Source organism: Ammodytes marinus, assembly GCF_949987685.1.
Source record: "Ammodytes marinus genome assembly, chromosome: 6".
Taxonomy (NCBI): domain Eukaryota; kingdom Metazoa; phylum Chordata; class Actinopteri; order Uranoscopiformes; family Ammodytidae; genus Ammodytes; species Ammodytes marinus.
The window spans coordinates 624,883-652,044 of NC_137235.1; the positions used below are offsets into that span (position 1 = coordinate 624,883).

At 39.6% G+C, this 27,162-nt stretch overlaps 1 protein-coding gene across 2 annotated transcripts; it reads right to left on the reverse strand.

Annotated features, from left to right (window-relative positions):
- Positions 1 to 2,632: 2,632 nt before the first annotated feature.
- On the reverse strand, positions 2,633 to 27,152 carry LOC307251999 (uncharacterized protein). Of its 2 annotated transcripts, none has more exons than XM_080029514.1 (14): positions 27,137 to 27,152; positions 25,990 to 26,075; positions 24,257 to 24,539; positions 23,872 to 23,931; positions 23,336 to 23,395; positions 20,347 to 20,448; positions 20,193 to 20,249; positions 16,557 to 18,351; positions 16,142 to 16,315; positions 15,723 to 15,896; positions 15,314 to 15,487; positions 13,896 to 14,057; positions 4,422 to 4,468; positions 2,633 to 3,882 (listed from the first exon to the last, which is right to left on the reverse strand). In XM_080029514.1, the coding sequence occupies exons 3-14, from the start codon at positions 24,528 to 24,530 to the stop codon at positions 3,362 to 3,364; spliced, it is 3,600 nt and encodes a 1,199-aa protein (XP_079885640.1). In that variant the 5' UTR covers positions 24,531 to 24,539; positions 25,990 to 26,075; positions 27,137 to 27,152; the 3' UTR covers positions 2,633 to 3,361. The 2 variants fall into 2 exon arrangements, with proteins under 2 accessions (XP_079885640.1, XP_079885639.1); XM_080029513.1 differs by lacking the exon at positions 20,347 to 20,448 and adding an exon at positions 20,515 to 20,625.
- Positions 27,153 to 27,162: the final 10 nt, after the last annotated feature.

Below are 27,162 nucleotides of genomic sequence, written 5' to 3' on the forward strand. Positions count from 1 at the left end.
CAAGGACCTGGTTGAATATCAAGTTGCACAAATCATGTTCAAAGCTAGAAATAAACTGCTACCAGGTAACATTCAAAAACTTTTCTTTAACCGAGAGGGGGGTTACAATTTGAGGCAACAGTTAAACTTTAAGACACTGGCGGTACGCACGACTTTAAAATGTCATTGCATCTCAATTGGGGGTGTGAAACTGTGGAATGGGATGAGCACGGAGCTAAAGCAATGTCCAGACATGATCCAGTTTAAAAAAAGGTTCAAAGCAATGATTTTCAAAAGGTACAGGGATGAGGGTGAGAAGTAAGAGGGTAATTATATGGATATATATACTGATTGTATAGATATGTATGTAGATATGGATATATTGATTGTTTATAATTATAAATATAGATATATGCATTGTATAAATATATAAAATATAAAAAATTCATAGTGTATTAAGTTGTATGTAAGTATGTATAGTTCGTAAATGGCAAATATAGTATCGCCAATTGTACAGAGAATATATGGATTAAGAGAAGCGAATATAATAAATATTTTTATTTTTTTAATTTAATAAATATTTTTATTTTTTATTTTTTTTTACTATGGAAAAGGGGTAGGATTAAATAAGTGTATACTTCTTCCTGCTCCTTTTCAGGCATATCTCAGAAATACAGATAATTTGATTTCTTTTATTTTTATTTTTTGTGAAAACATAATTTTTGTTTATTGTATTTCCATGCTTTTCATTTTGTTTTGTATCACTGATATGTCTGAAATAAATTGAATCAAATCAAATTGTTTTCAACTCATCACCAATAAAATATTCATTATAAAAGCCATTCATGTCATTTAATATGTTTTCTTAATATTTTTTTAAATTAAGTATATTAAAATTATACATTTAAAACTAAGTAATAAAGTGCAATTTAAGGAATAAATCTCTCCACCTAGTCCAGGGTCTTGGTTGATCAGGCCCCTCCCTTGGGATATTGTTCTACTAAATAGCAGTAAGTGTATTAGAACACAGGGGGCATCCTCACCACATGCTGTCTGCCACCATGGTCCTTATGGAGGCTGTGGTGAAGTGTGTAGGGCGGTTCGGTCGTCCACTGGGTTACAGGGTCGCTGGTTCGATCCCCCGTCTCCCCGCCACATGTCCAAGTGTCCCTGGGCAAAGAGACACTGAACCCTAAATGTCTCCTGATAGTTAGCTTGCTCCCTGCGTGGTAGCTGCTGCTGCTATCGGTGAATGAATACAAAAATGTGTACAAAACAATGTAAGGCGCTCTGAGTCCGTGAAAAACCAGGGAAAAGCGTTAATAAGTGGAGGTAATTCACCATTGTATGCCATCATTCACAGCCGAGTGAAGAAGCAAAAAGAATGAGTGAGAGTTCTGTCTTTTCAGTAGATCAACAGATCGACCTGGTTTTATTCAGCGAGCTCAGCAACAGAGCAACTTATTATAACAAGAGTCAATGATTCAAAATAGTACATTTAAATACAATCAAAAAACTCAAATGGTCTGAGGAGCCCAAACCCCCTTGATTCAACATGAAATCCCCCTTTTTAGTGAGTGAGTGTGTGTGTGTGTGTGTGTGTGTGTGTGTGTGTGTGCGCGTGTGTGTGCCTGTGTTTGTGTGTGTGTGTGTGTGTGTGTGCCTGTGTGTGTGTGTGCGTGCCTGCCTGCCTGTGTGTGTGTGTGTGTGTGTGTGTGTGTGTGTGCCTGTGTGTGTGTGCGTGTGTGTGTGTGCCCCTTAACCCCTTGCCAGAGTTAAGGGGTTTACACTTGATTAGGATACAATATTTACATATAAGGTAATACAATGAAACAAGCAATCCATTGGCTAAAAGGCACATTATGCATAGACATCACTGGAGGCTTCATTCTCCTTTTTTTCTTTCTCTCTCTCTCTCTCTCTCTGTCCGTCTGTCTGTCTGTCTGTCTGTCTGTCTGTCTGTCTGTCTGTCTGTCTGTCTGTCTGTCTGTCTGTCTGTCTCATAATAATCATTCTCCTTTTTCTTTCTCTCTCTCCTCCTGCATCCAACATAAAAAACAAAATCAAATTGGGAAACATTTGAATGGAATGAAATAGCTGCATTGAAGGTCTATTTAATGTGTGCCCCTACATGTTCTGCTCGCGCCCCTAAACATTCTGAGTTAGAGGCGGCAGTGCTGCTAGTAATAAAGGTTAGTCTGTAGCCCTGGGGTGTACAGTTGGTTAGGATACAATATTTACATATAAGGTCATACAATGAAACAAGCAATTCATTTGATAAAAGGCACATTATTCACACATTACTGGAAGCATCATTATTCATTTGTCTGTCTGTCTGTCTGTCTGTCTGTCTGTCTGTCTGTCTGTCTGTCTGTCTCTTTCCCTCTCTCTGTCTCTCTCTCCCTCCCTCCCTCTCTCTCTCTCTCTCCTGACACCCATCCTGTCTTATACAGACACAGGCCTCATATCTACATTTAGCTGTGAGCGTGTCGGTCAATAACCTTTGAACTACACATACGAGAGGCTGTAGCGCTCTCTAGTGGCTAACATAGAAATAGCCACATCATCTCACATCACAGATATGAAACAAAAGGTTAAACATTACAATATACATGAATGATATAAAACAAAAGGCTATTTACAAACATACATCAGTATATCAACACATAAACCATGTGGGCACTTTAAGCAGCAGACACATTTTAAAACCTTTGTCTTCTTTGTGACTCTCTTCTGTTGTTCTCATGAAGCAGAACTCTGAACATTCTGTATTCTGTTTATTACTGGACATTACATTTCTCATTCTGTCTGTCTGTCTGTCTGTCTGTCTGCCTGCCTGTCTGTCTGTCTGTCTGCCTGCCTGCCTGCCTGTCTGCCTGTCTGCCTGTCTGTCTGTCTGTCTGTCTGTCTGTCTGTCTGTCTGTCTGTCTGTCTGTCTGTCTGTCTGTCTGTCTGTCTGCCTGCCTGCCTGCCTGCCTGCCTGCCTGCCTGCCTGCCTGCCTGCCTGTCTGTCTGTCTGTCTGTCTGATAGTTATCTTTAAAATATCCAGCCTGTGTTTGTGTGAATGAAGTGTGTGTGTTTGTTGTTATTGACGTATTGTCTGTCAGCTGAGGGCTTAGGAACAGATCCTCACTGTTCATCTGTGTGTGTGTGTGTGTGTGTGTGTGTGTGTGTGAGAGAGTGAGTGAGTGAGTGAGTGAGTGAGTGAGTGAGTGAGTGAGTGAGTGAGTGAGTGAGTGAGTGAGTGAGTGAGTGAGTGAGTGAGTGAGTGAGTGAGTGAGTGAGTGAGTGTGTGTGTGTGTGTGTGTGTGACTGACTGACTGACTGTGTGTGTGTGAGTGTGAGTGAGTGAGTTTATTTCTCTAACAGGTGGAGACTCTCCTACAGTGAACACAGAGACACTGAGCCACCCCATAACCCAAACCCAGCATAAAGAGGTTCAGTGAATGTGGTGTTGAAGGTGTGGAGGTGGATCAGTGAATCAGAGGAGACTCTGTAGAAGGACAGAGAGCCAGCAGGACAGTCCACATACACTGCTACTCTGTGAGAGACAGGGGGGGAGGAGATGGATGTTGGTATCTTATTGTGACGGACAGAGTAACCATGACTATCAGAGCAGTCCAGACTCCAGGACTGATCATTCCATCCAAACCCTGTACCGCGTCCTTTCCTCCTGATTCCTCTGTAACTCACTGATATACGAACATCTCTGCTCCACTTGACCTCCCAGTAACGGCGACCAGTCAGACCATTACTACACAGCAGCTGAGGCCAGTCCTCAAACCTCTCTGGATGATCAGGATATGGCTGCTGCTCCTTCACTGCTGTCACCGTCCTGTTGTATTCAGACAGTTTGAGGTTTCTGTGTGCTGTGTTTGTGTCCAGTGTGAGTTCACAGGCCCCTGATGGAGAGAACAAGACACAACACAGCAGCAGTTTATCATCAGACTCCTGATGGGTTCATGTGTTGCTTTATTAACAGACTGTTAATCAAACCTTCAGAATGACTCATTGTTTTGGGTTCTTTCAAGCTCCAAGCTTTTTATTTAAAGGTGGAGTCAGCAACTTTTGGAGAATTACAGAGCTAAGGCTGTGTATTACCACTGGATTTTATTTTCAATTTTTTTTTTGTCAAAATCAGTGAATATCTCCTCACAATCCGCCACCTGTCCGTACTGTGTACCCTGAAATAAATAACTGGTGTTAATACAGCCTAGGCTCTGTAAATGGGCATGTACAATGCAACATGCCCGTTTACAGAGCCTAGATTCTGTATGAACACTGTTTTTTCAGCGCACACATAGTACGGACGGGTAGTAGGTTCTAAGGAGATATTCACTGATTTTGACAAAAAATGGTTGACAGGATCACTGACTCCACCTTCAAACTGCTTTAACATGTGCTGCCTTGTTTTCCTGGATCAAAGTGAACACACACTTACACTTCTTCAGACCAGGTTTCAGCCTCTGCTCTCCACCATGTTCCACCCTGGAGGGAGAAACAGAGTCAGAATGAACCTTCACAAGCTTCCTCATCAGTGACATGCTCTTTTTTTATCTGTTTTCCTTTTTCTTTATTAAGACTATATTGCCCGTATCTATCTATCTATCTATCTATCTATCTATCTATCTATCTATCTATCTATCTATCTATCTATCTATCTATCTATCTATCTATCTATCTCTCTAATTTACTCCTTAAAAAGAAAAGTAATTTGTTATCTTTTTTCTTGTCTGTTGGCAAGTGAAACAAATGTGCTTCGGGGAAGTTGTAAAAGAGGGTTGTATATTTGTAATGCTCTCGCATTTTTACATTTTATATAAAAAAATGTCAACCCTTTGAAAATCAATAAACATAACCTAAAAACCACATATCATACACAGACCAAATTAAACTAATGATAAAAAATAATAATTAAATAATTAAAAGCTCAAATAAATAGAAACAAAATCAAGCAAACAATTTAAACTGAATACTAAAAAAAAGGAAAGGTAAAAAGAGAATAAATTGAAATTGATCTAAATAAATGGGATAAATTATCTTTCACAATTACTATTACATTTTTTTATTATAAAAACATTTTGAACTTATTTATCTGTTGTGTTTAAACAACATCTATTAAACGTCTGTCCGTCCTGGGAAAGAGATCCTTCCTTTCTGACATTTCTTCTCCATTTCCCAGTAAAAGGCACACTATGCAACATTTGAAAATTAAATTATACACAAAAATAATCCCTCTCAATGATCATAGAATATGTGATGGTGTGTTTATCTGCACAGTCCTCTTCTCTCTGGCTGGATTTTACATAGTAGAATTTGTTGGTAAACAAATCGGTTTTGTTTTTACAAACAGGAGATTCATGTGACAGAATGTGATTTATTTTGAAATTTTAAATAAACACAAAGTAAAACTTAAAAGCAATAAAAATAAAAACAAACGGTATCCTCATTAACAAATAAACAACTCAAATAATATGGTTCATGTTCAAAAAAGGCAAGAAGAAGTTAAAAACTTATCTGGTCCTATGTTTTATTATGAATTAAATCAAGGTTCTTGCACTATTTTCAAAGTCAAATTTAAGACATTTGAAGACCTTTTTAGGACAACCACGAATATAAATTCAGACCCAAAACATGATAGAGAAGGGTATTGATTGAGTAATTAATAAGACATTACTAACAAAAATAATAACGCTGTAGTGCATACTCAAAATAAGGGCTCCAGACTAACCCTTTTTACTAGGAGCACTGGCGCTCCTTACTAAAAACTTTCAGGGCGCAAGCAGAACATTAGGGGAACACTTTTAATCGACCTGCAATGCAAATATTCAGATTTTTCCTAATTGGAACTATATAAAGCCGACTGATATTGTATTGCTGCATGTTTTGGATCAGTCCGACAGCAGATGATACTGTTCATTGTGCTTTTGATTTTGCGACACCTAATTGCAACGTGAACTTTTACCCATATTCACCACAAGTCACTTCGTCTGAGCCCTGTGATTTTATCTCCTCTACCTTGCCTGAATCCTCTGTTAGCTGTTGGCTCTCCCAAAAGTTACTAAGTAGCTATATGATATAATAGACTAATTTGCATAATATGCCATAGGCTACTGAAAGAGGCTGAATGAATGATGAAGGCTGACCAAGGCTACTTGATAAGTAATTCAACCTATATCACAACTGCATGCCATAGACTACAGTAGCGACACTCAATGGCAACACCACGTAATAAAGCTCTGTTATCGGAAAAACACACATATCCTTGTGAAATGCATGGCACCCAATATATTTAATCAATTATGTGTGTGCGTACCTATTGTTGCGAATATAGGCTACTGTTGCCTATGGCATGCAGTAATGATGTAGGTTGATTTACTTATCAAGTAGGTCTATACATGTTTTGGTTATATTTTTAAATTGAATCTTATAGTTCTACTCTATAATAATATCATATACGTCGGGAGGTGTGTCTGTGAGTGGCCAGCGGGAGAGCAAATAGTCTATATTTTAGGCTGTGTGTAAAACGTAGTTTTGTACAAAGTTAAGGCCAAACATATTAATTAAAACTATATATTTCTTTAGATAAAATCATGTTATGAATTTAGCAAATTATTTTATGCATTTCTTTCCCATAACAACTAACCCTGGAAGTTTAAACTATAATCTGACGTTGTTGGAAATGTGTTGATCTCATGGAAGGGGAACAATGCTTTGGAATAGACTACAGGCTAATGCATTATTTCACTTCTCACAACACATTTTATATAGGCCTACATATAGTCCTAGGTTCGCTAGAACGTGATATTTCATATAGTACAAAGTTGGGCAAAACATCTCAACAAAGACTATAACGACTGTGCCAATCATGATATGTGATCACCGCGCGCGTTTGTGTGGCAGTTACAGCGACGCATGGCACGGGCTTTCTTCCTTCCCAGTCGCTTTCTTTGCGGCTGATTGCCTCACTTTTTTCCTCATGTCAGTCAAAATTCTGTGCTTATTAAGTGCATCATCATATTCAGGAGCTATTTAGCACTCGCCATGTATGGTAGATTGTGGGATGAAACTGGCAGGTGAAGTGGGATGACACCGGGCGGAGATCGTCGGCGCACAATTCACCGCAGGTGGGTATTTATATAAAACTGTGCGCCACACAGTTTTATAAATCCCAACTTTTTTTTTGCACAGCACATTCTTGGCTTTGTGCGAACGCAATGTTTTGGGAAGGTTTCTGTTAACGAAATTTAATCTGCCTTATGATTGTATAATATTTTAATGCTCAATACATGCTTTCTGCCTGTTGAACTTTGTCCCAGTAAACCTGACAACTCCAAAGGGTTTTTGCTACACTTGCATTTAGGACAAACTTGTTGTTTAGCCTTGAAGAAACTGCCTACTGGAGAGTCTGGCACATACAGAGGTATGACGCATATTCTGTTATCAGACATATGAAGAATAACACCAGCTGACTTTCTGGGAATATCTGCCTAATCTGCTTTCGCCAGCAAAACAAGGGCTGGACACACAAACTTGGTGTTTTCGCACACACCATTTCACTACATATAATCTCTGTACACTGTTCATTCTTTGTATTCAATCATGTAAGCTACACTTGTGATACATGTTGTTTGACCCTTGCATTTGCTGTTTGCAAGTAAACTTCGCCTGCTTTTGAAAAAGCCTGACTCAGTTCTAATTATTACAAACACTTTGGGGTTTTAATAATTCTAATAACAAATGGTCCTTCGAGTTGCCGGATCCAACATCTTCTTCTCTGAACAAGACGAGCCTGCACCGTGAACGGGGGAGTCCAAGATCTCTCGACGAAAGACCTCCAGTAAACAGAGCTACAAAAGAGGCTGTCAGCAGACTCGACTTGGACGGAGAAGGGGTGACGGAATCCAGAGCCTGAGCGAGTCGAGGCTTTCTTGAAATCAGGTGAATATATACAGCTGGTTTTGTTTTGTTTTGTCCAGGAATTATGGTAGTTCCTTTGTTTTATGTTTTTTGTCATAGGCCTACATCAGCTGTGTAGATACCCTAGTTATGTTATAGGCCTACATCATGTGTAGATGCCCTAGTTTGTGAAGCAGTATTTCTCATGGTTTTACCATAGGGGGAATAACTGATCGTAGTGTTTGGGAAGATGCACTAAAGTGAAACCTATCTCAACCTGTAGTGTTTGAGGAAATACACTCACAACAAATAAAGTCTCAAAGATGGCCATTAGTGTGGGATTCGGAGCATTCCCTTTTATTCAGATGTTGATGTCTGAAAAAACCAAGTCTAGCAGTTATCTTTTGTTTCATGACACTAGGAAGTTAGAATAAAACTGAGAGTTTAATTTATGAAAACAATTGGTTGCGGTTGAAAAAACTACTGTTAGACATCATATTAGTGTTTATGAAGTTTCACTGTTTAGGAAGGACAAAAAGCTGTGATTAGTGTTACGGTGGGTCACTAAGTATACAAAACTTGTCACAATTTTTACTAGTGTTTTTGAGGTCTTGACACTAGCCAAAGAAATAAGTCTCACCTCTTTGTTTTGTTTGTCACAATTTTTACTAGTGTTTTGAGGTCTTAACACTAACCAAGAATAAGTCTCACCTATTTGTTTTGTTTTGTTATGTTTGTCGATAGTCTACATCTGCTGAGTAGACTTATTTGTTTTGTTTAGAATACATCACATAGGGTGTTCTAGCTTAAAATTGGTGAATTTTGTTAATCAATTGGAGGGAATAGGGGTCTCCACCCTGTTAAATTGATTACTGGGTAATTTGATATTAGATTTTACATTTTAAAAATTAAATTACTTGTAAAAATGCCTATCAGAGAAAATGAATGTACTGCAAAGTCTTATCAAGACAAAGGAGAAACAAAATGCTTGTCTCCTAAAGATGACCGGAGTTCTGACTAAATTGCTAAACGCTTTAAAGTTTAGAGCTGAATATCTCACCAATCCAAGCCCCATAGTGAACCTTAAAAATTAAAGGTGCAGTCAGTCATTTGAAGTCCCAGCAAAACTTACAAAAAGCGTTCTTTTGTGTTCTTTTTATATGAAAATGTTCACTGAAAAGAATTGTTCAATGCTTTTGATTTGAATTACAAGTTAAAGGGGATTTTTATGCTAAAATTTGATCATAATGTGTATTATTGATATAAATTGATTCAAAAACTGGTTAACTGTAAAGACACCTATACTTAACCAAGATGTTAACATTTGTTATTTGAAGAACAAACTGTAACACCATGCAAAGGGAGAAAAGGAGAGAGCACAAGAAAATGTGTGTGTGTGTGATTTCAGTCCCCGCAGTCTCTGCAAAGGGAGGAGGGAGAGAACACACATGTGAAGGAATGTGTGTGTGTGTGTGTGTGTGATTTAAGCCCTGTGTGTGCCTTGTGTACATGGAGACAGGGGAAGGGGCAAAAGCCTCAGTGATAAAACATTTTTATTTGGGCTACCCGACACAGACAAAAGTGTGAACTCAAAAATTAAATCAAACCTATCCTATATGTTGTTATGCGTCATTGTGACATCTAGAGCAAGCAAATTGGATAGGATGATATTTTAGAAGCTGTTTGCCCTGGCATAATTATGAGCATTTGTTTTGGAAAACATGATACTGCTCTATATTCATTCTGCTTTCAGATACAAGGAGAAGACGAAGCTGACATGCTTCAATAAGGACGGACACTGAGGAACAATCTGAATAGGTTATGGTAATGCCTAACCATTCCCCCAGTGACTGTGATATGAAGGACACTTTGCGTCAAAATGCCACAAAGGGACTTGTCGACCAAGAAGAAGACCTAGGTTCCTGTTCCCTGGCTTCTGCAAAAGACTGTCCTCTCTGAAACTGTACATAGACGATGTTGCACCAGTACACACACTTGCAATTTCACAACTGTAATGTTGATGTACTTGATATTATTCTGCTTGACTGAAATATATTTACTCATATGCTTTGCCTTTTTGCTTTGAAGTGTTACCTGAATGTAGCATTATATATTATAAAAAGGGGGGATATGTTAACGAAATTTAATCTGCCTTATGATTGTATAATATTTTAATGCTCAATACATGCTTTCTGCCTATTGAACTTTGTCCCAGTAAACCTGACAATTCCAAAGGGTTTTTTGCTACACTTTAGGACAAACTTGTTGTTTAGCCTTGAAGAAACTGCCTACTGGAGAGTCTGGCACATACAGAGGTATGACGCATATTCTGTTATCAGACATATGAAGAATAACACCAGCTGACTTTCTGGGAATATCTGCCTAATCTGTTTTCGCCAGCAAAACAAGGGCTGGACACACAAACTTGGTGTTTTCGCACACACCATTTCACTACATATAATCTCTGTACACTGTTCATTCGATGTATTCAATCATGTAAGCTACACTTGTGATACATGTTGTTTGACCCTTGCATTTGCTGTTTGCAAGTAAACTTCGCCTGCTTTTGAAAAAGCCTGACTCAGTTCTAATTATTACAAACACTTTGGGGTTTTAATAATTCTAATAACAGTTTCTACGCACACCGTTATAAATGAGGCCCCTGGTGTTTTACAAATGGACTATTTATGTATTTACAAACTCCTCACAAACTTTCTTTGTTGCCATATAGCCTAACTATGAGGTTAGCTTCTTCTTTTGTTTAGATAGCCTATGCAGTGGCCTAATGCATGTGGACCTACAAAAACTATTTAGGTAAGAACGTCACCTGGCAGCTCTTGCTCAGTGCAGACACGGTGCTGTCTGTCTGCTGGCTGCTGCAGGTGGCTGGGGGACTGTTATCAGAGGCAACCGTTGCTACTCTGCTCTCGTGAGCACGGTTGTAATGTGAACCACGGAACGGGACATTAGATGCCTTCGCAGTCCTTTGTCAACACAATCATTCACTAGATTTGATGCTGGTCTTTAACTAATAAAGGGGCCGCTCACACTAGTGCCGCGGCCCCGTGCCCGAGCTCATTAGCATACTAAAGTCTAGAACGTTTGGCTAGTGTGACCACGCCAACTGTATTCCAGCACGGAACAGCCCCTTGGCCACGGCACACTTGGGAGAGGTGTGCTGTGGCCAAAGTACAGATGCTAATGAGATGACACGCGCACAAGCAAGCGCACAGGCGGCGTTCCTGACATGAATTTATTAAGGATGCATTGTCCGTTAACGTCCGCTGCCTTTCTAGTCGGCACCAGAATTGCCCACCACTTGGACTTGTAGCTGTGTGAGAATTAACGTGTGTGTAGGCCTAGGTGTGGGCTAATAAAAGAGGGAGAGAGCTAATTAGGTCCGCTCAGAAAGCACAGCAAAAAGGTTTTCGTGTTTACTCACGTTCGTCAGATGATTTTTTTTCTTTTTCCTCCCGTCAGCTGTCATAATAATGCCTTTACGCATGGCGGTGGAGACGAACCTAAAACAACACACCGTGGCCCGGTGGTAAGGAAACAGTAGCCTACACTAAGGTTTAACAAGAAACTTTATAAAGACACTTAAAAAAACGATCTCTGCCCATACAAAAAGTTCTGACTTGGATTTGATGGAGCGATCGATGTGTATAAAACCATCCGGTACGTATGGTCTGATGACGGGCCGTTATATTAATAATAAACAGCGTGCTGCACAAATATGAGACTGTCCACCGCGACCTATTACGTCAAGGCTACATTTAAAAAAACAATAGCTTAAGGATTCTCGTTGCTCTAATGTGGAAGTGGAATATTTGATGCAAATTTGGCCGGATGAAAATATTCACAAACAGTCGTATAGCCTACAAGTAGACTAAGCTCCAAATCCTAAACGTGCACGGTGACGTAGGCAAGGTGCAAGTGTGCCCAGGCCACGAGCAGTGTGACCACGGGCCAGTGGGGGGAGTGGGGAGGGGGGGGAATCGTGCTGAATCTTCCTGCAGCACGGAACAGGCAAACGGCACTAGTGTGAGTGGGCCCTAAGGCCCTGTTCACATTAAAGACCGAAATGGTGCATCCGCAAAAATACTTTGCGGAGGCAGCCTATCATTCACATGATTACAGCAAATGGTGAATCCACAAACTTTTGAAACCTCCTCCCAGGGTGGAATCTTTGGATAACGCAACTGTTTTGGGATCTTGTGAACAGTGGTGTAACGCTGACGTCACGGCTCCACTTCACACATGCGTAGTCTATTACATTTGCTGTCAAAATACCCACATGCGAGTTATATATACTATATAAAAACGTCTTTCTTTGCACTGATGGTCTCGTTTGCTGTTATAGGTAATTTATGATTATCAGAGGAAACATGAGGCTGTTTAAAAGATATTTAAATGTTACTCGTAGCTGCTTTAAGGCTACGGCTTCACATTAAAAGCATTTAATTGGTTTCACATTAATAGCATACACTGGACAAACGTGAGTTGACTTTTGCAACAGTGCTGCATGTCTTCTGTTTTCACAAGTTCAACGCGGTGAAATAAGAGGACCGAAAGCTTGTCATGTACAATACTTGTAACCCTAAGCTTACACCAACCGCTTCATGAACGTTAGTGGTATTAATTTTCTGTTACAGTAAGGTTTTATGGATCAAATTGAACTGGAAGAGCTATCTACTAGGCTAAGTGTAACCGCTTACTATGGCTTGGCATACGTACTACAGCGATTTCGGCCCGTTTTCTCAGAAACCATGTGCACGAGTGAAGTTTTCAAATCAATTGCGTCTGCACGTGGAAACTTTTAAAACCGTAAAGGGGAAAACCTCTGCGTTTTCACCGTGTAAACTGCCCCAAGTTGCTATGATGGTCGGGAAAGTCGGCAAATATAGCAACATGGATAGCGACAGCAAGACACAGCGATGTAAGTAGGCCTACGTGACGTGATCTGCACAGTTGAACAGGTCACTTATCACTCCCAGACTCTTACCCCTCTCTCTCTCTCTCTCTCACACACACACACACACACACACACACACACACACACACACACACACTGGTGGACTTGCTCCCTCCTTCTTTTTTCTCCTTCACCAGCTAGCTAACTGTTAACGTAACGTTAAACTCCTGAAGATATTGCATTCAATGACACAGTATTAGGTGATTTCGTGTAGGCTATTGTATGTGCGACAATTTCCCCCATCATCTTAAAACAGTGTGCAAAATAATACCTACAGCAAATTTACAGTAAATTTAAGACAATTTATGATATTAATTTCACAAACTTTATTTTAAGACTTTTTAAGGACCCGTGGGAACCATGTAAATGTATTGTATAGATTATTAAATTATGAATGAAATTATAGTAAATAAAAGTTCAATTCACAGCCATCAGTGTCCATGATATTTCATTGCTGCTGTCAGTCAGCTACACTGATACAGACTGTGAGCCAACAGTCCTCAGCCTGTCACTCAGTGCGTTTACATGCAGATTCATAATCGGATAACTAAACGAATAAGACCTCAACAGGACTTTTAAACTGCATGTAAACACCTTTATCCAATCTACTTCGGACACAAATCGGCACAATAACGGACAAGAGAAGTCGGATAAGAACACCTAGATAATTCGTTCATTTTCGGCTTTCTCTCTGCATGTATACAGGGATCGGATATCGCATATCGGACTTCTCGTTCTGTGCTTGTGTGCCTGCGCGTGATAGGCTAAAACATGGGTTATTGACGGAAGAGAACCGGACGTGGCTCTAAAACCACTTGTTGAAAGCATGGTTGAAAGGGCTACAGCGCCACCTAGCATAGTGGAGACAGCCATGCATCGGACATTTATCCGATTTCTGAAAGGCCATGTATACTCAGACAAGTGACACGGTCCGTTCGAGTGTCTTGTTCGATATATGTGATAATCCAATCTAGTTGTGCCATGGAAACGCACTGAGTGTAACAGAGAAACAGTGTGTGAGCTCTTGGTGTCTCTTCATACCTGAGAGTCTCCAGTCTCAAGAGGGGATCCTCCAGCAGCTTCACTCCTGAGGCTCCTGGATGGTTGTAGCTCAGGTCCAGCTCTCTCAGATGGGAGGGGTTGGAGCTCAGAGCTGAGGCCAGAGAAACACAGCCTTCCTCTGTGATCAGACAACCTGACAACCTGTAGACACACACACACACACACACACACACACACACACACACACACACACACACACACACACACACAGAATGTTATATAATATTATTTTATTTAAATTAGCTTAATGTTAAGTTTTCTCATCAATCAACTACTTTGGACAGTTGACGGACGCTAGAATCCATCATAAAGGAAATGTTTTGACCTAAATTTTCATTAATTCTTTTTGACCATTATTTATATATTAATGTTGACATGTTAACATAATAGAGAGTTCATGTTATAGATTTCCTAATAAACAGTTGCCTCCTTGAGTCTCAGTCCTCTTCACAGCAGACCCGGGTTAGAATCCAGCCCGGGTCGTTCCCTGCATGTCATTCCCCTCTCTGTCCCATTTCATCTCTGTCTCTCTGCATTATGAATAAAGCATTAAAAATGCCAAAAAATAACAAATAATAAATAAATGAAAAGAAATAGCTAATAAAGAAAAACATCAGTGAGATTTTCATTGTCATTCGTCATTTCTGTACTTTTCAAAAATATCTTATAATCTTATAATCTTTTGTAATTTTTTCAATCTTAAATTGTAATATATTTATTAGGGATTAAAAAATGTATCTAATTAATTACAGGCTCTGTGATTAATTAATTTAAATTAATCGCATACTTATATGACACTTTAATGCCTGTTTATAATATAAACAGCTGTATAGCCTATAGTTTGTTTCTCTCTCTCTCTCTCTCTCTCTCTCGTAACTTCTGTCTCCTACCCTCAGCCAGGTTTCTACATAAAATAAAATTAGGAACAAGGGCAAAATGTTCTACTTAGAACCACAAAAAAACAAGCAGGCTAAACGTCTGTGTACCTCCCACTACAGACAGCGCTGCACTGCCACAGGTGCGCATAGCCTATGCCGACTCATTCACCATCGTCCTACTCATAGCCAAAAATATTGACTGACACACACACACACACACATCCAGTCTATGCGGGAGACGAGGCAGCTAGCAAACAAAAGTGAGACACACAGAGGAATATTGAGAGATGTAAATAACTATAACTATAAATATGTAAATAACGTAACAAAATCTTAAATGTTCTTGTACATAATTGAATGGTACATTTATATGTTCTGCTACATCCTTATGATTCAAACTAGAATCTATGATCATTAACACCACAGTAGGAACTAAAGAAATACTTAACTATAATATAGACTATCACTAAATATCTAGGTATTTTTTATCAACAAAGAAGCATCACATTATGATCTGACCTGAGAGTCTCCAGTTTACAGTGTGGACTCTGCAGTCCAACAGAAAGCATCTTCACTCCTGAATCCTGCAGGTCGTTGTTACTCAGGTCCAGCTCTCTCAGACTAGAGGACTCGGAGCTGAGAACTGAGGACAGAGCTTCACAGTTTCTCTCCGACAGAGCACAGCGGATCAGCCTAAGAATATATATAAATACAACACATGAGATAACATTTATTTTTGTGATGGATATTACGGACACCTATTTCGAAATCAGAAGTCTCCTCTAGGATCAACAACTATTTGTGTAGTTTAGTATGTCCAGTATTTACCACTTCATATCAGTGTCTTAAAGGAGAAATAGTTAAATAACTGTAACACCATTTGACAATTCCGGTTCACCTATTACATACTGTCATAATTGACTCTGACCTGAGAGTCTTCAGTTTACAGTGTGGACTCTGCAGTCCAACAGAAAGCATCTTCACTCCTGAATCCAGCAGGTTGTTGTTACTCAGGTCCAGCTCTCTCAGACTAGAGGACTGGGAGCTGAGAACTGATGAGATCTCCTCACAGGAATCCTCTGTGAGCCTTGTTTGATTCAACCTGATATGGATGAAAACACTTTTACCATAATGTTTCAGGTTACCACTCCAAATATGTTCAGTAAACAAAGGACAGAATCTTATCACATTTGCAGAATATAGTTATCTATATTTTACCTATATTTTATCTATATATTTTGTTATTAACACAGTAGCAACCAAAGGGAGGATACTCTGTTACCATTGACTGTTACCAAATATTTAGATATATTTTATCAAGATAGAAGCATCACAGTATGATCTGACCTGAGAGTCTCCAGTTTACAGTGTGGACTCTGCATTCCAGCAAACAGCATCTTCACTCCTGAATCTCGCAGGTTGTTGTTACTCAGGTCCAGCTCTCTCAGACTAGAGGACTGGGAGCTGAGAACTGAGGACAGAGCTTCACAGCTTCTCTCTGACAGGTGACAGCCACTCAGTCTGAAGGAGAGTTAGTGATGAAGAAAAATACTGATACTATTTCTGCCAGACAATGTTACAACCATCACATTTCTATGACTGCCTTAACTGAGTCGTTAAATCAAATAATTAAGCATTAAGTTCTCAGGTTGCAATAAGTTGACAGATTTGACATTAATAAAAAATATTCAATTGACTGATAAATTCAATAGAAAAAAATCTCCAAATACGAAACAGTGTCTGCAGTTAACTGTGAACTTACAGAGCTTTTTTGGAGGCTTTGACCGCTGGCATCAGCCTCAGAAAAACGTCTTCAGAAGCAGAATATTTCTTCAGATCAAAAACATCTTGCTCTTTCCCCGCTAAGATGAATCCCAGAGCTGACCACTGAACAGGAGACAGTTCATCTGTGGAGAGACTTCCTGAGCTCAGGGACTGTTGGATCTCCTCCACTAGAGAACTGTCATTCAGTTCATTCAGACAGTGGAACAGATTGATGCTTCTCTCTGCAGAGAGAGTCTCTTCAATTGTCTTCTTGATGTACTTCACTGTTTCCTGATTGGGCCCTGGGCTGCTTTCCTTTTTCAGTAGGCCTGGTAGAAGTCTCTGATTGGACTGCAGTGAAAGACCCAGGAGGAAGCGGAGGAACAAGTCCAAGTGTCCATTTGGACTCTGCAAGGCTATGTCAATAGCAAACCTGTGGACATTGGTCTCAGAGGTTTTGCTGAACATCCTTCGCAGATATTCTAGAGAAGTTTCCCCAAGCTCAGGCATAACATTCCTGTTACTGTTAAGGAGTTCCGTCTCTACATGGTAAGCAGCCAAATACTCATGAACACTCAGATGGATGAAGCTGAACATCTTGTCATTCTTCCTCCCACGTTCCTCTTTAAAGATCTCTGTGAACACTCCTGAGAAGACCGAGGCTTCTCTGACATCAATGCCACTCTCTTTGAGATCTTTCTCGTAGAAGATCAAGTTGCCCTTTTTCAGCTGGTGGAACGCTAGTTTCGCTAATAACTCAATGTACTTTTGTGCATTCCCATCTTTTGTTTCAATATGAAACCTCATAAATTCTGTGTACATCTCAGTCAGGGTCTTGGGCAGCTCTCCGTTCTCTCTGGTCAAGAAATCCTCCAGGACTATAGCAGTGATCCAGCAGAAGACTGGGATGTGGCACATGATGTGGAGGCTTCGTGATGTCTTGATATGGGAGATGATTCTGTTGGCCTTCTCCTCATCATCTCTGAATCTCTTCCTGAAGTATTCCTCCTTCTGTGGGTCAGTGAACCCTCTGACCTCTGTCACCACGTCAACATAATCAGAATGGATCTGATTGGCTGCTGCAGGTCGTGTGGTTATCCAGAGGCGAGCAGAGGGAAGCAGGTTCTTATTGATGAGGTTTGACAGCAGCACATCCACTGAAGTGGACTCTGTAACATCACAGTGACTTTTATTGTCCAGTTGGAGGCGGCTCTCATCCAGTCCATCCAAAATGAACAAAAGTTTGAATTTGTTCTCGTAGTAGTCTGGGTTTCCCGAAGATTTCAGAGTTGTGAAGATGTAATTAAGAGCTTGTTCCGTGATGTGACTGGTCTCCTTGACACATATATGAATTAGCTTTGCCAAACTCAACTTTTCTCCCTTCCGTAAGTTCAACTGGCGGAAGGTGAGGGGGAATATAAGATGCACATCTCGATTGGCTCCTCCTTCAGCAAAGTCCAAAACAAACTTCCTCACAAGGAATGTTTTGCCAATTCCTGCAATTCCCAAGGTCAGCACTGTTCTTATGGGTTTGAATTTTCCAGGGGGGATTTTGAACATGTCACTTGGTTTAATCGGTTTCTCTGTGTCTGCTGGCTTCACCGCCTCAATCTGTCTGATTTCATGCTGTTTGTTGATGTGTACGTTGCCCCCTGCTGTGATGTACAGCTCTGTGTAGATATCATCCAGAGGTTGGGCATCCTTCTCCTCTGACCACCCCTCTCTAGCGGGCCTAAACGTATGCTTGAGGTTTGTTTGAAGCTGTTGTTGGTAAAATGAGATGGATTTTGGCTCTGTGTGACGTAAGCAGAAAGAAAACCTTATATAATTAGACTTGTGTAAAGATGCCTATGTTCTCATGCGCACCAACTAATGTTTTTGTTTTGCCTATATTTTTGTTTCTTGAAGGAAATTAACATGCAGTTCAGAGTAAATTATGTCTTTATTAGTAGTTCTATGAACTTATTGCATCAGAAAAGTCAAGCTACAGTTCGTTTTTTCATTGTTTTTTGAAAAGAGCTGACTAGTGGACCTAAAAAATCATGTATTTAAAATAATAATTTACTTTTCTAGCATGGATGCTCACACATACAGTATATTGATACAAGCTAAAACTTTCACTCCAAGTGTGAAAATTGGGAGGAAATGTTTCCTTCCTTGTAATGAACAAAACAGGCTGTTGTTCTTGTTAATTCCACTGCTGCTACAAGGATGCGTCCAGTGCAGTCACACAAAAACGTATGTGCTGCTTACATCTCCAGTATGACCCAATGGTTGCCCTCTGTGGCAGGGGCCGGCTAGTAAGTTTTGCCTCTGGCCAGAAAATAATCAAAGGCTAATTCAAGGAATTGATTGATGAAAAAACAATAATGTTTGTCCCTCATACACTACTCTCGTAACACAGGCATTCTTTACAGGGGTAGATTCTTAATATTTGGGACTGGAAGTTCGATACTACTAGAAAATCCTTAATAAAATAATCAGAATGGTGCAGGAGATGCCTGTTGCAGACCACTGCTCTACAGTGACCAAGTTATAAAACATCAAACACTTTTGTCTCTACAACATCGTTGACATCCACTGACAAGGTGAGAGAGAGAATGGTTTCTAATTCATTTCATTTTATTTATTTATTTTTGGTTTGGCACATGACGAACTTCTTAGCAGTTTTGACCTACGATAATTTAGGACCTTCTGGGCCATATCCTTTCCCTTAACTTCCTTCTGAAAACCCAGTGAAAGTATCCTCCTTCTGCTCATCGTTAAAGCCTCGTACCTCGGTCACCCTGTGGATAAACTCAGGAGGAATCTTAGTGGCTCTGGCTGGTCTACTTGTGATCCAAACTGGAGTTTTAGTCAGCAGGTGCCCTTCAAGTTGGTTAGAAGGACATCTAGTTTTGTAGGCTTTGAAACCCTGCAGCACAGCTGATTTGCTTTTGTCCAGGCCGTGGCAGATGTACAAAACACTTGAACTGTTGTAGTCAGAAGTTTCCAAATTCCTAATTTCTTCAAAATAGTATTGTATTTAGCTTTGAAGGCTCCAACTCTCATCCTTTATTAAGTTCAAATCTCAGAATGTGAATGAAAATATGAACTGAAAGGTTTGTTAGAACTGTCTTTGGGAGATTATATTGTTTGATAAAGGTCTAAAAATGTCATTAAGGTAGATTTTCTTCTCCTCACTCGGACACCTTTTACATTCTAATTCAATCACTTCGTGTTCACTATTAACCTCTCCGCTGCCTCCTTCTGTAATGTAAAGCTCCGTATAGATGTTGTCTAAAGGAGTTGATGATGCCTTTACTCCTTGAAACAGTTTATTTGTTTCATTTTCAAGGTAAGATTTAAGTTCAGCCTGGCACCTTGGGATGTTTTCTGAATGATGAAGAAAATCCATTAGATGAATATCAATTATGATCAATTATGATCTTGTAGTCTTCCAACTGATCAAATACTATATGAATATGCGCAAGGTTTTTGGAAAAACTATAACAGACAAAACCCCAAAACTTAATTTTTTTAATTAGTTTTAGCTAGGTTTACAATTACTGCAAGATAATTAACCCAAAATGACTGAAAATGTAAAACTACATAATATCTTTAAGATATGTCACATTTTTACGCAGCACAGTACCTTCAGTTTTGGGAGAGACATGAGTCTGGTCTGTCGTGGCAGGAGGATGTACTGAAACTTTTGAAAAATGCCAAATCAGTCAAGACATTAAATTACATAATTAAACATTAAATAATGTATTTTTTGTACTTGTTCATTCTGGGGAAACATTTACCATATGTGGTGATGAAGTTTATATCCCGTCCCGCATTAACACCTGTTAACTGAGGTGCGATGGTGACACTTGCATCCTGGGTGGTGATTGTCGAGCTTCCAACTGTTTGAAAACAGAAAACATAATTAAACATTAAATTATTTATTTTTCTACCGGGGAAACATTTACCGTGTATGTTGAAATCCCCTCCCACATGAACATCTGTTAAATGAAATACATTGATGACACTTTCATCCTGGGCGGTGATTGTTGTGCTTCCAGCTTCCCTCTGAGTTTCAGCTGATTGACAATAGACAAAATCAGGAACAAAAATCCACAACTCAGTTTTCTTCCATCAACACCTGAACTGTATTGGGTTCATAATCAGCAAAAGGCTGAAAGATTAAGAAAATAAAATGTAGACGGTAAAATGTAAAGAATGGGACTGACACATTTCAATTTCACTATTGTAAAACTTTACTTTTAGCTCTGGCAGCTGACCAGGACTGAAGCTAGTACAAAAAGAGTTGTGCTAATAACAAGCTACTGGGATATACATTTGAAATAGTAATATGGCCACTGCCCAACATTCACATTAAGTCCCTATCCTTAATTAACTGTAACAGATTTCCTTTTTTTCAAATATTTTGTGATTTTCTACTCAGCAACTTTGTACCATCTATAACAGGACACTTTCTATGCCCTCTCAGCTCTCTAAGGACATTTTTGTCTCCTATTGAATTCCATTCAAAATGTCCTTTTTTTACCTGCTGTCATTACACATAAAATATTTTTTTCAATGATTTTATGCTTTCATCCTCAACATAAAGCATCAACATTTATAATTTTCTTTATAAATCATGGTAGGGATGCTAGTGTGTGGTGCATATGTGTGTATTGAGAAAATATAGTGTTTGTGTTTGTGTACACACAGACAAACTTTACAAACTCAAACTTGTATGGAAAAAATGGCCCAATTTGAAAGCATTAAATCCTTTAAAAACCACAGCCATGATGACAAACACATGTGAGTTTGATGATAATAGACGATAATCCAAAACTTAATACACCATAGATAGTAGGGGAAGGTGGGGTGATTTGTGCAACTTTTTACTCAAAGTGATTTTAAAGTGAGGCCTTGACAGTTATGTCTCCAACTCAAATATGTACATATATTTCAGGATGTTGTGCATCCCTGGCAATAAAAACTTTGGATCTGGAATAAACTGTTTAAGAAATATAGCTTTCGGAAAAAAAGTTGTCTTGTCGCACAAATCACCCCACGTAGTGGGGTGATTTGTGCGTCATTGTGTCACAATGACAAAGTCACCATCATCATCTTTCTGGCCATCTGAACTCTCATCAGTGGTGTCGTTAAGTGGAATTGAGATGTCACTCTCTCCTGAGCTACTGTAGACTATCACTTTCTTTTGGTGACCAGCGTATACAGCCATGCCACTGGCACAACTCTCAGAAATGTACTTTGCACTAGTTGCTCCGTGCTTGTGGAACCAACTGCCACCTGACAAATGTGATTCCCCCTACATTTCTGCCTTTAAATCAAGGCTCAAAACCCATATGTACACCCTGGTGTTTCCTCCCCATTAACCTCTGCACTACTTACTTACCTCTGCACTACTATCTGTGTTTATGTGGATGTATGGGCTTTACGTCTTTTATTTTGGTTATTGTTATTTTACCTTCATTGTTTACCTACTGAATGCACTATGTAAAGCACTTTGGACAGTGCAAACTGTCATAAATGTGCTTTTATAAATACATTTTACTTACTTACTTACTTATAACTCACCCAGGCCCTTGCGCACAAATCACCCCATCCCCAGAATTTTGGATAATAGGCATGATGCAGCAATTTAGGGTTGACATTGTGCTAACTATATAGACTCAAAGTGTAGCATACCAAAGCACTAAAACATGTGTCAAATGTTTTCAAACGTGTCTATAATTGTTCAGACACAATAATCAAAAAACCTTGATCATGGAAATTTTACTTTGAAAGGCAAAACACAGTTTTTTGAGCTTAAATGTGCTTATATCTTATTCCTTGTGTCTCCCTTCTTTACAGGATGAGTCAAATGGATGGCTCTTCTTAAATATGTGGTCACATTTCCAATTTCTTCCACGGTTTTCTAGAAACAAGGGGTTTGCAACTTCCAAAATGCACAAATCACCCCACCTTCCCCTATAGGTTTTAACTTTATGCTGAATAAACAATTGCACTGGAATCGCTGAAAGCGACAGTGTTCGGGCGGGGCGGAGCGCATGTGGAGACAGAAGGGTGCGCTGCATTTACTACACATGACCCGGCGTGCCGCACAATAACCGTTTTATTACGATTATCTTGTTTTCATGATCGAGGGAAGCCAAAATTGTAATCGAAATCGAAAGTCAATTAATCGCCCAGCCCTACGTACACGGTCGGCTATTTCAGCATCAGGTGTTGTCTACAACCTGCCGCCTGCTGATTTGTGAAATAAATGTTTAAAAGTAGCCTAAAACCTTTTTTACTCACAAAATGGATAAAATGAGAAGATGTTACTCTGATGGGCAGCAGTGCAGTCAAGTGAAGACAGAGAGATTCAGACAGACGTAGGGAGAGGGCACACTAACTGACCCCGTCTAGACTACCAGAGTCTTAGAAGTGTTTTTACTCATGAATCTCACCAACCTAAAATCTCCCATTTTAATCTATGCAGCTGTTTGCACCAGCTCTATGAAGCTTGTGTCTCAGCTGAACACAGGTGTAAACAATAATGTTTGTCCCTCATATACTACTCTCGTAACACAGGCATTCTTTGCAGGGGTAGATTCTTAATATTTGCGACTGGAAGTTCGATAAAAAATTTAAATAAAAATTATCAGAATGAAGCGGTGTGTGTGATGCCTGTTGCAGACCACTGCTCTACGGCGACCAAGTAATAAAACATCAAACACTTTTGTTAGCAGCGGTTTCATAGCTTCTTCTTTTTGAAATATAATAAATGTTTACCTTCAATCTGAGGAGACGGTCCGATGTTTGCTGACGTCTCTCCAACATTGTTGACATCCACTGACAAGGCGAGAGAGAGAATGGTTTCTAATTTATTAAATTGTATTAAATGTTTTGGTGGTTCTTAAAATGTCTTACATTATACATATATTATGAGTATAATACCATCCACAACATGACTCCCATATTATCTCCTCGTGTCTCACTGTCTCAACACATTGAAATAAATGCAGCTGTTGTGACATCACTGTGCAAGGAATTATTTTTAAATGATTTTCTTTAACCATACACACAGAACAGTTCTGATGCTCCCTCATCTCTCGGCAGTTAAGTTTCCTGTTGCTGGTCAAATATTTTAATAACAAAAAACAACTGAACTCAAAACTTGTGATCTTGAGTAACTGCATTTTATATCAAAAGTAAGATGATTGACTTGCTATCTAGAGATAAAGGACTCGTGGTCTTGAGCAGCATTTAAATCTCCATGTTAGCAGCGGTTTCATAGCTTCTTTATTTTAAAGAAAATCAATGTTTACCTTTACTCTGAGAGGGCGGTCCAATGTTTGCTGACGTGTCTTCAACATCATTGACATCCACTGATGGTGAGAGAGGGAATGGTTTTTAATTTATTTAGTTTTATTAAATTTTTAGGTGGTTCTTTAAATGTGTTGTTATACATAATGATTATAATATCACCTACAATCCTCTCATCAATATCTCAGTGTCTCAAACCGAGGATAGCAGCACCATTAGCTACTGTCCTCTTAATCAGGAATGACCAACAACATTAAAAACCTTTTCTCTTAATAACAAGATCAGGCCTTCAATTATTTGGTGAATGCAGTGTACTCCAGTTCCTCTACCAGTAGTGTGTTGCCAACTCTTTATTCATAAAAATACAAATAACAAAATGTGACTGACCTTCTGGTCCTGAGCTGGTGTCTGACAGTTTCTTCACCAGATCATTCTTGTTTATCTTATGTAGAACCTTCTTGGTCACGATCACAGCTCCAGGAAGTGTATAGGCGTTGACCATCCGATCGACTGTGTCCCGCCTTTCTGCTGTCTCTAGTTTGGACACACTGATCGGTTGGGACCCTTCCAGGATGTCAGGCTGCATCAGATACCATTTAAAGTCCTTAAATTCATCCTCTTTTAAATCTTCCAGAGCCTTCAAAATGTCCTGTGATGTCATCGTGGATTCCTGTTAAAATCAGACATATTGTCAACCTGAAGGAGAGCTGTAACACAAAGAGCAGCAACAGGTGTTCTGATTGGCAGATACAGGATATGTGTTAATTTGATTTGTGTGTTAGTTAAAACTCCTACTGCTGCTCTGAGGGCTGGACTTAACCTAACTGTAATAAAGTGGCGCACAACCTTTCATGGATAATTTTAGAGGCAGAGAGGAAACACAGGGAAAGAGATGGGGGTAAGAAATACAACACAAGGTCACTGGCTGGAATCGAACCTGCGACGTTGTGATTATGAGACATGTGGAGGAACCACAACGATTCATGCTGTGTGTGCAGAGCCGGCCCAAGCCTTTATGGGGCCCTAAGCGGAATATGATCAGGGGGCCCCTCTCCAATCGTAGCGCTGCCCAAAATTATTGCCCATTGTTAAATGTTATCCCCACACCCAGTGTTTTATGCTAGTGCATCCAATGTCCAGATAGGTGAAAATATATGACAGCTGAGATCTTGACCATCCTAGAGGGGTCCGGGGGTATGCCCCCCGGGAGATTTTTTTTTTAAGTTTTTAAAGTGAAATGCATGAATCTGGTGCACTTTGAGAGAAAAATTAAGAAGCTAAATCTGATAAATTGTGTGTGAACAAATAATTTGGAGACACTGGGTCAGATGAATTATAAGCTATTGAAGAAAGGCACATGGATTTTCCATAAAAATATTAAATCTTATGGAGGGTCCTCTGGGATGGGCTTGGAGCTCTTTTTCTTTTACTGGACATATTTCTCTGTAATATAATGAATGAATTTAAATGCAGTGAGAGGAACGAAGCAGACGAGGCTGAAATAGGCTATAAACTATACACAGTGCATGGGCAACTGAGGGCATTTCCAAATGTTTTTAAATTAACTCAGTACACACTGTGCATGGACGTGACATGATCAGTTAATTTCAGATTACCTCCCAGATGAACTGATTAAATTATTTGGCTATTAATTATCTTGAACAAAATATTGTATTGCTTTTTTTGTATGATGACTTACATTTGCATAATATGATGTCAATATCAAACACACAAACTCAATTATTTTTTATTTTTTTTGAGGGGGCCCCAAGCAACCGCTTAGTTCGCTTATGCCTCGGGCCGGCTCTGTTTGTGTGTTTCACTCAAAGAGTAAAGTATGCCCCCTGGAAGGCGCTCCTGGTGTAGTGGTTGGAGCTTTAGAGTACTCTGCATCTCATCCCCTTCTATACCCCAATTCACCTCTCTGTCTCCAAAATGTCTAATAAAGTCTCAAAAAAGTTACTTATCATATTATAATCAGTGATTGAATTCATGAATATTCTACAAAAAGTGAATAACAATGTTGAAAGAATCAATCACTACAAGTATATTATGTCGTCCCTGAATACAACAGTTATAATGAAAACTGAGTTTCCTCAATAAAAGGTGTGTAATGTTACCTGTCAGGGTCCTCACCTTGAAGGGTCCTTAAATTCACGTCCACATGAGGTCGGAGAGACAGCCGTCACATCCTCATCCCTTCAATCTAAATCCAGAAACAAAAACATGTTCATTATTGAACGGAGGATAGAGAAGAGTCTCTAAAGTCACAACATGTGGGCGTAGGATTTGAGCAATTCTCAATCGCGCCCTGCTGGAAAGTTTCAAAAGTGTGTGTCTATCTGCTTATGGCTCTTGAGGTCCAATTACAAACTACATTTTGCACAGCGATTGTAGCGGAGGAAACTGGTGGATGTGCCGCGCTGATTTGCTTGTATCACTGGTTTCACTTCAGAGGTGTCGGCCAGAACACCATTTATGGCCAAAGGCGTCAGATTATAAGCATGAGACTAGGCGAGGAGGAGTATGGTTTATCCGCTCTTTATTTTCCTTCTTTCACAGACACAGCAGCGTATAGATCGCGGGAAAAGAACAAAGGCTTAAACGAGACGTTAGAACAGCTGTTGCGACCCGCGTATCGCGGCCGTTAATAACGTGCAAAACTGTAACTTATAACAGCGATCGGGACTGCATGTACTTACTCACACACGGGTGATTCACATAAACTCAAAATAAACACGGTTAAACTGTGGAATGAACGCTTACTGCGGCAACATGCACGCTCACACATCTGACCGAGGGAGAAGAGAAAGGAAACTTACTAAACAGACTCTATGGCCGACTGACGTCACGGCAGCAAACTGACAGTTATCCACACTGAATAAAACACACTGTAAGAAATATCAAACGTATAACTTTGGGGCCTTTTCTACAGCGATTAACAGGGAGAAATGTCTAGAAATTGCACAACTGTAAGGTCTGTTGTATTTTTGTATTCAATTAAACAGTTGTTTATTTATTTAATGCGCATTCGCATCTTTGAGCAAAATACCCCCCGAAATGTTCACGCCGTGACTCCTGTAAGTATGGGGCAGTGACCGCCTTGACTAAGACATTTCCTGGGGGACACAGTAGTCTGAACAGTGCTGATATTGTACTACGGAGCAGAACAGGAGTACATAGTTACAGCAACAAACACTCAGATCAGTAAATAGTGAATTAATCAGATCTGTGTTATTTAATGAGGAAAGTAAGCTGCTGTCTTACCACACGGTGATGTCCGTACAACATCG

Excerpts from the sequence above, each read along its gene's own strand:
- LOC307251999 (XM_080029513.1), bottom strand. The coding sequence starts at position 24,530 with ATGACATCACAGGACATTTTGAAGGCTCTGGAAGATTTAAAAGAGGAT. Across the intron at positions 23,932-24,256 it reads CACCAGCTCAGGACCAGAAG|TGGATGTCAATGATGTTGAA; the intron begins GTCAGTCACATT and ends TCTCACCATCAG. Across the intron at positions 20,250-20,514 it reads AGGGGATTTCAACATACACG|TTTCAGTACATCCTCCTGCC; the intron begins GTAAATGTTTCC and ends ATTTTTCAAAAG.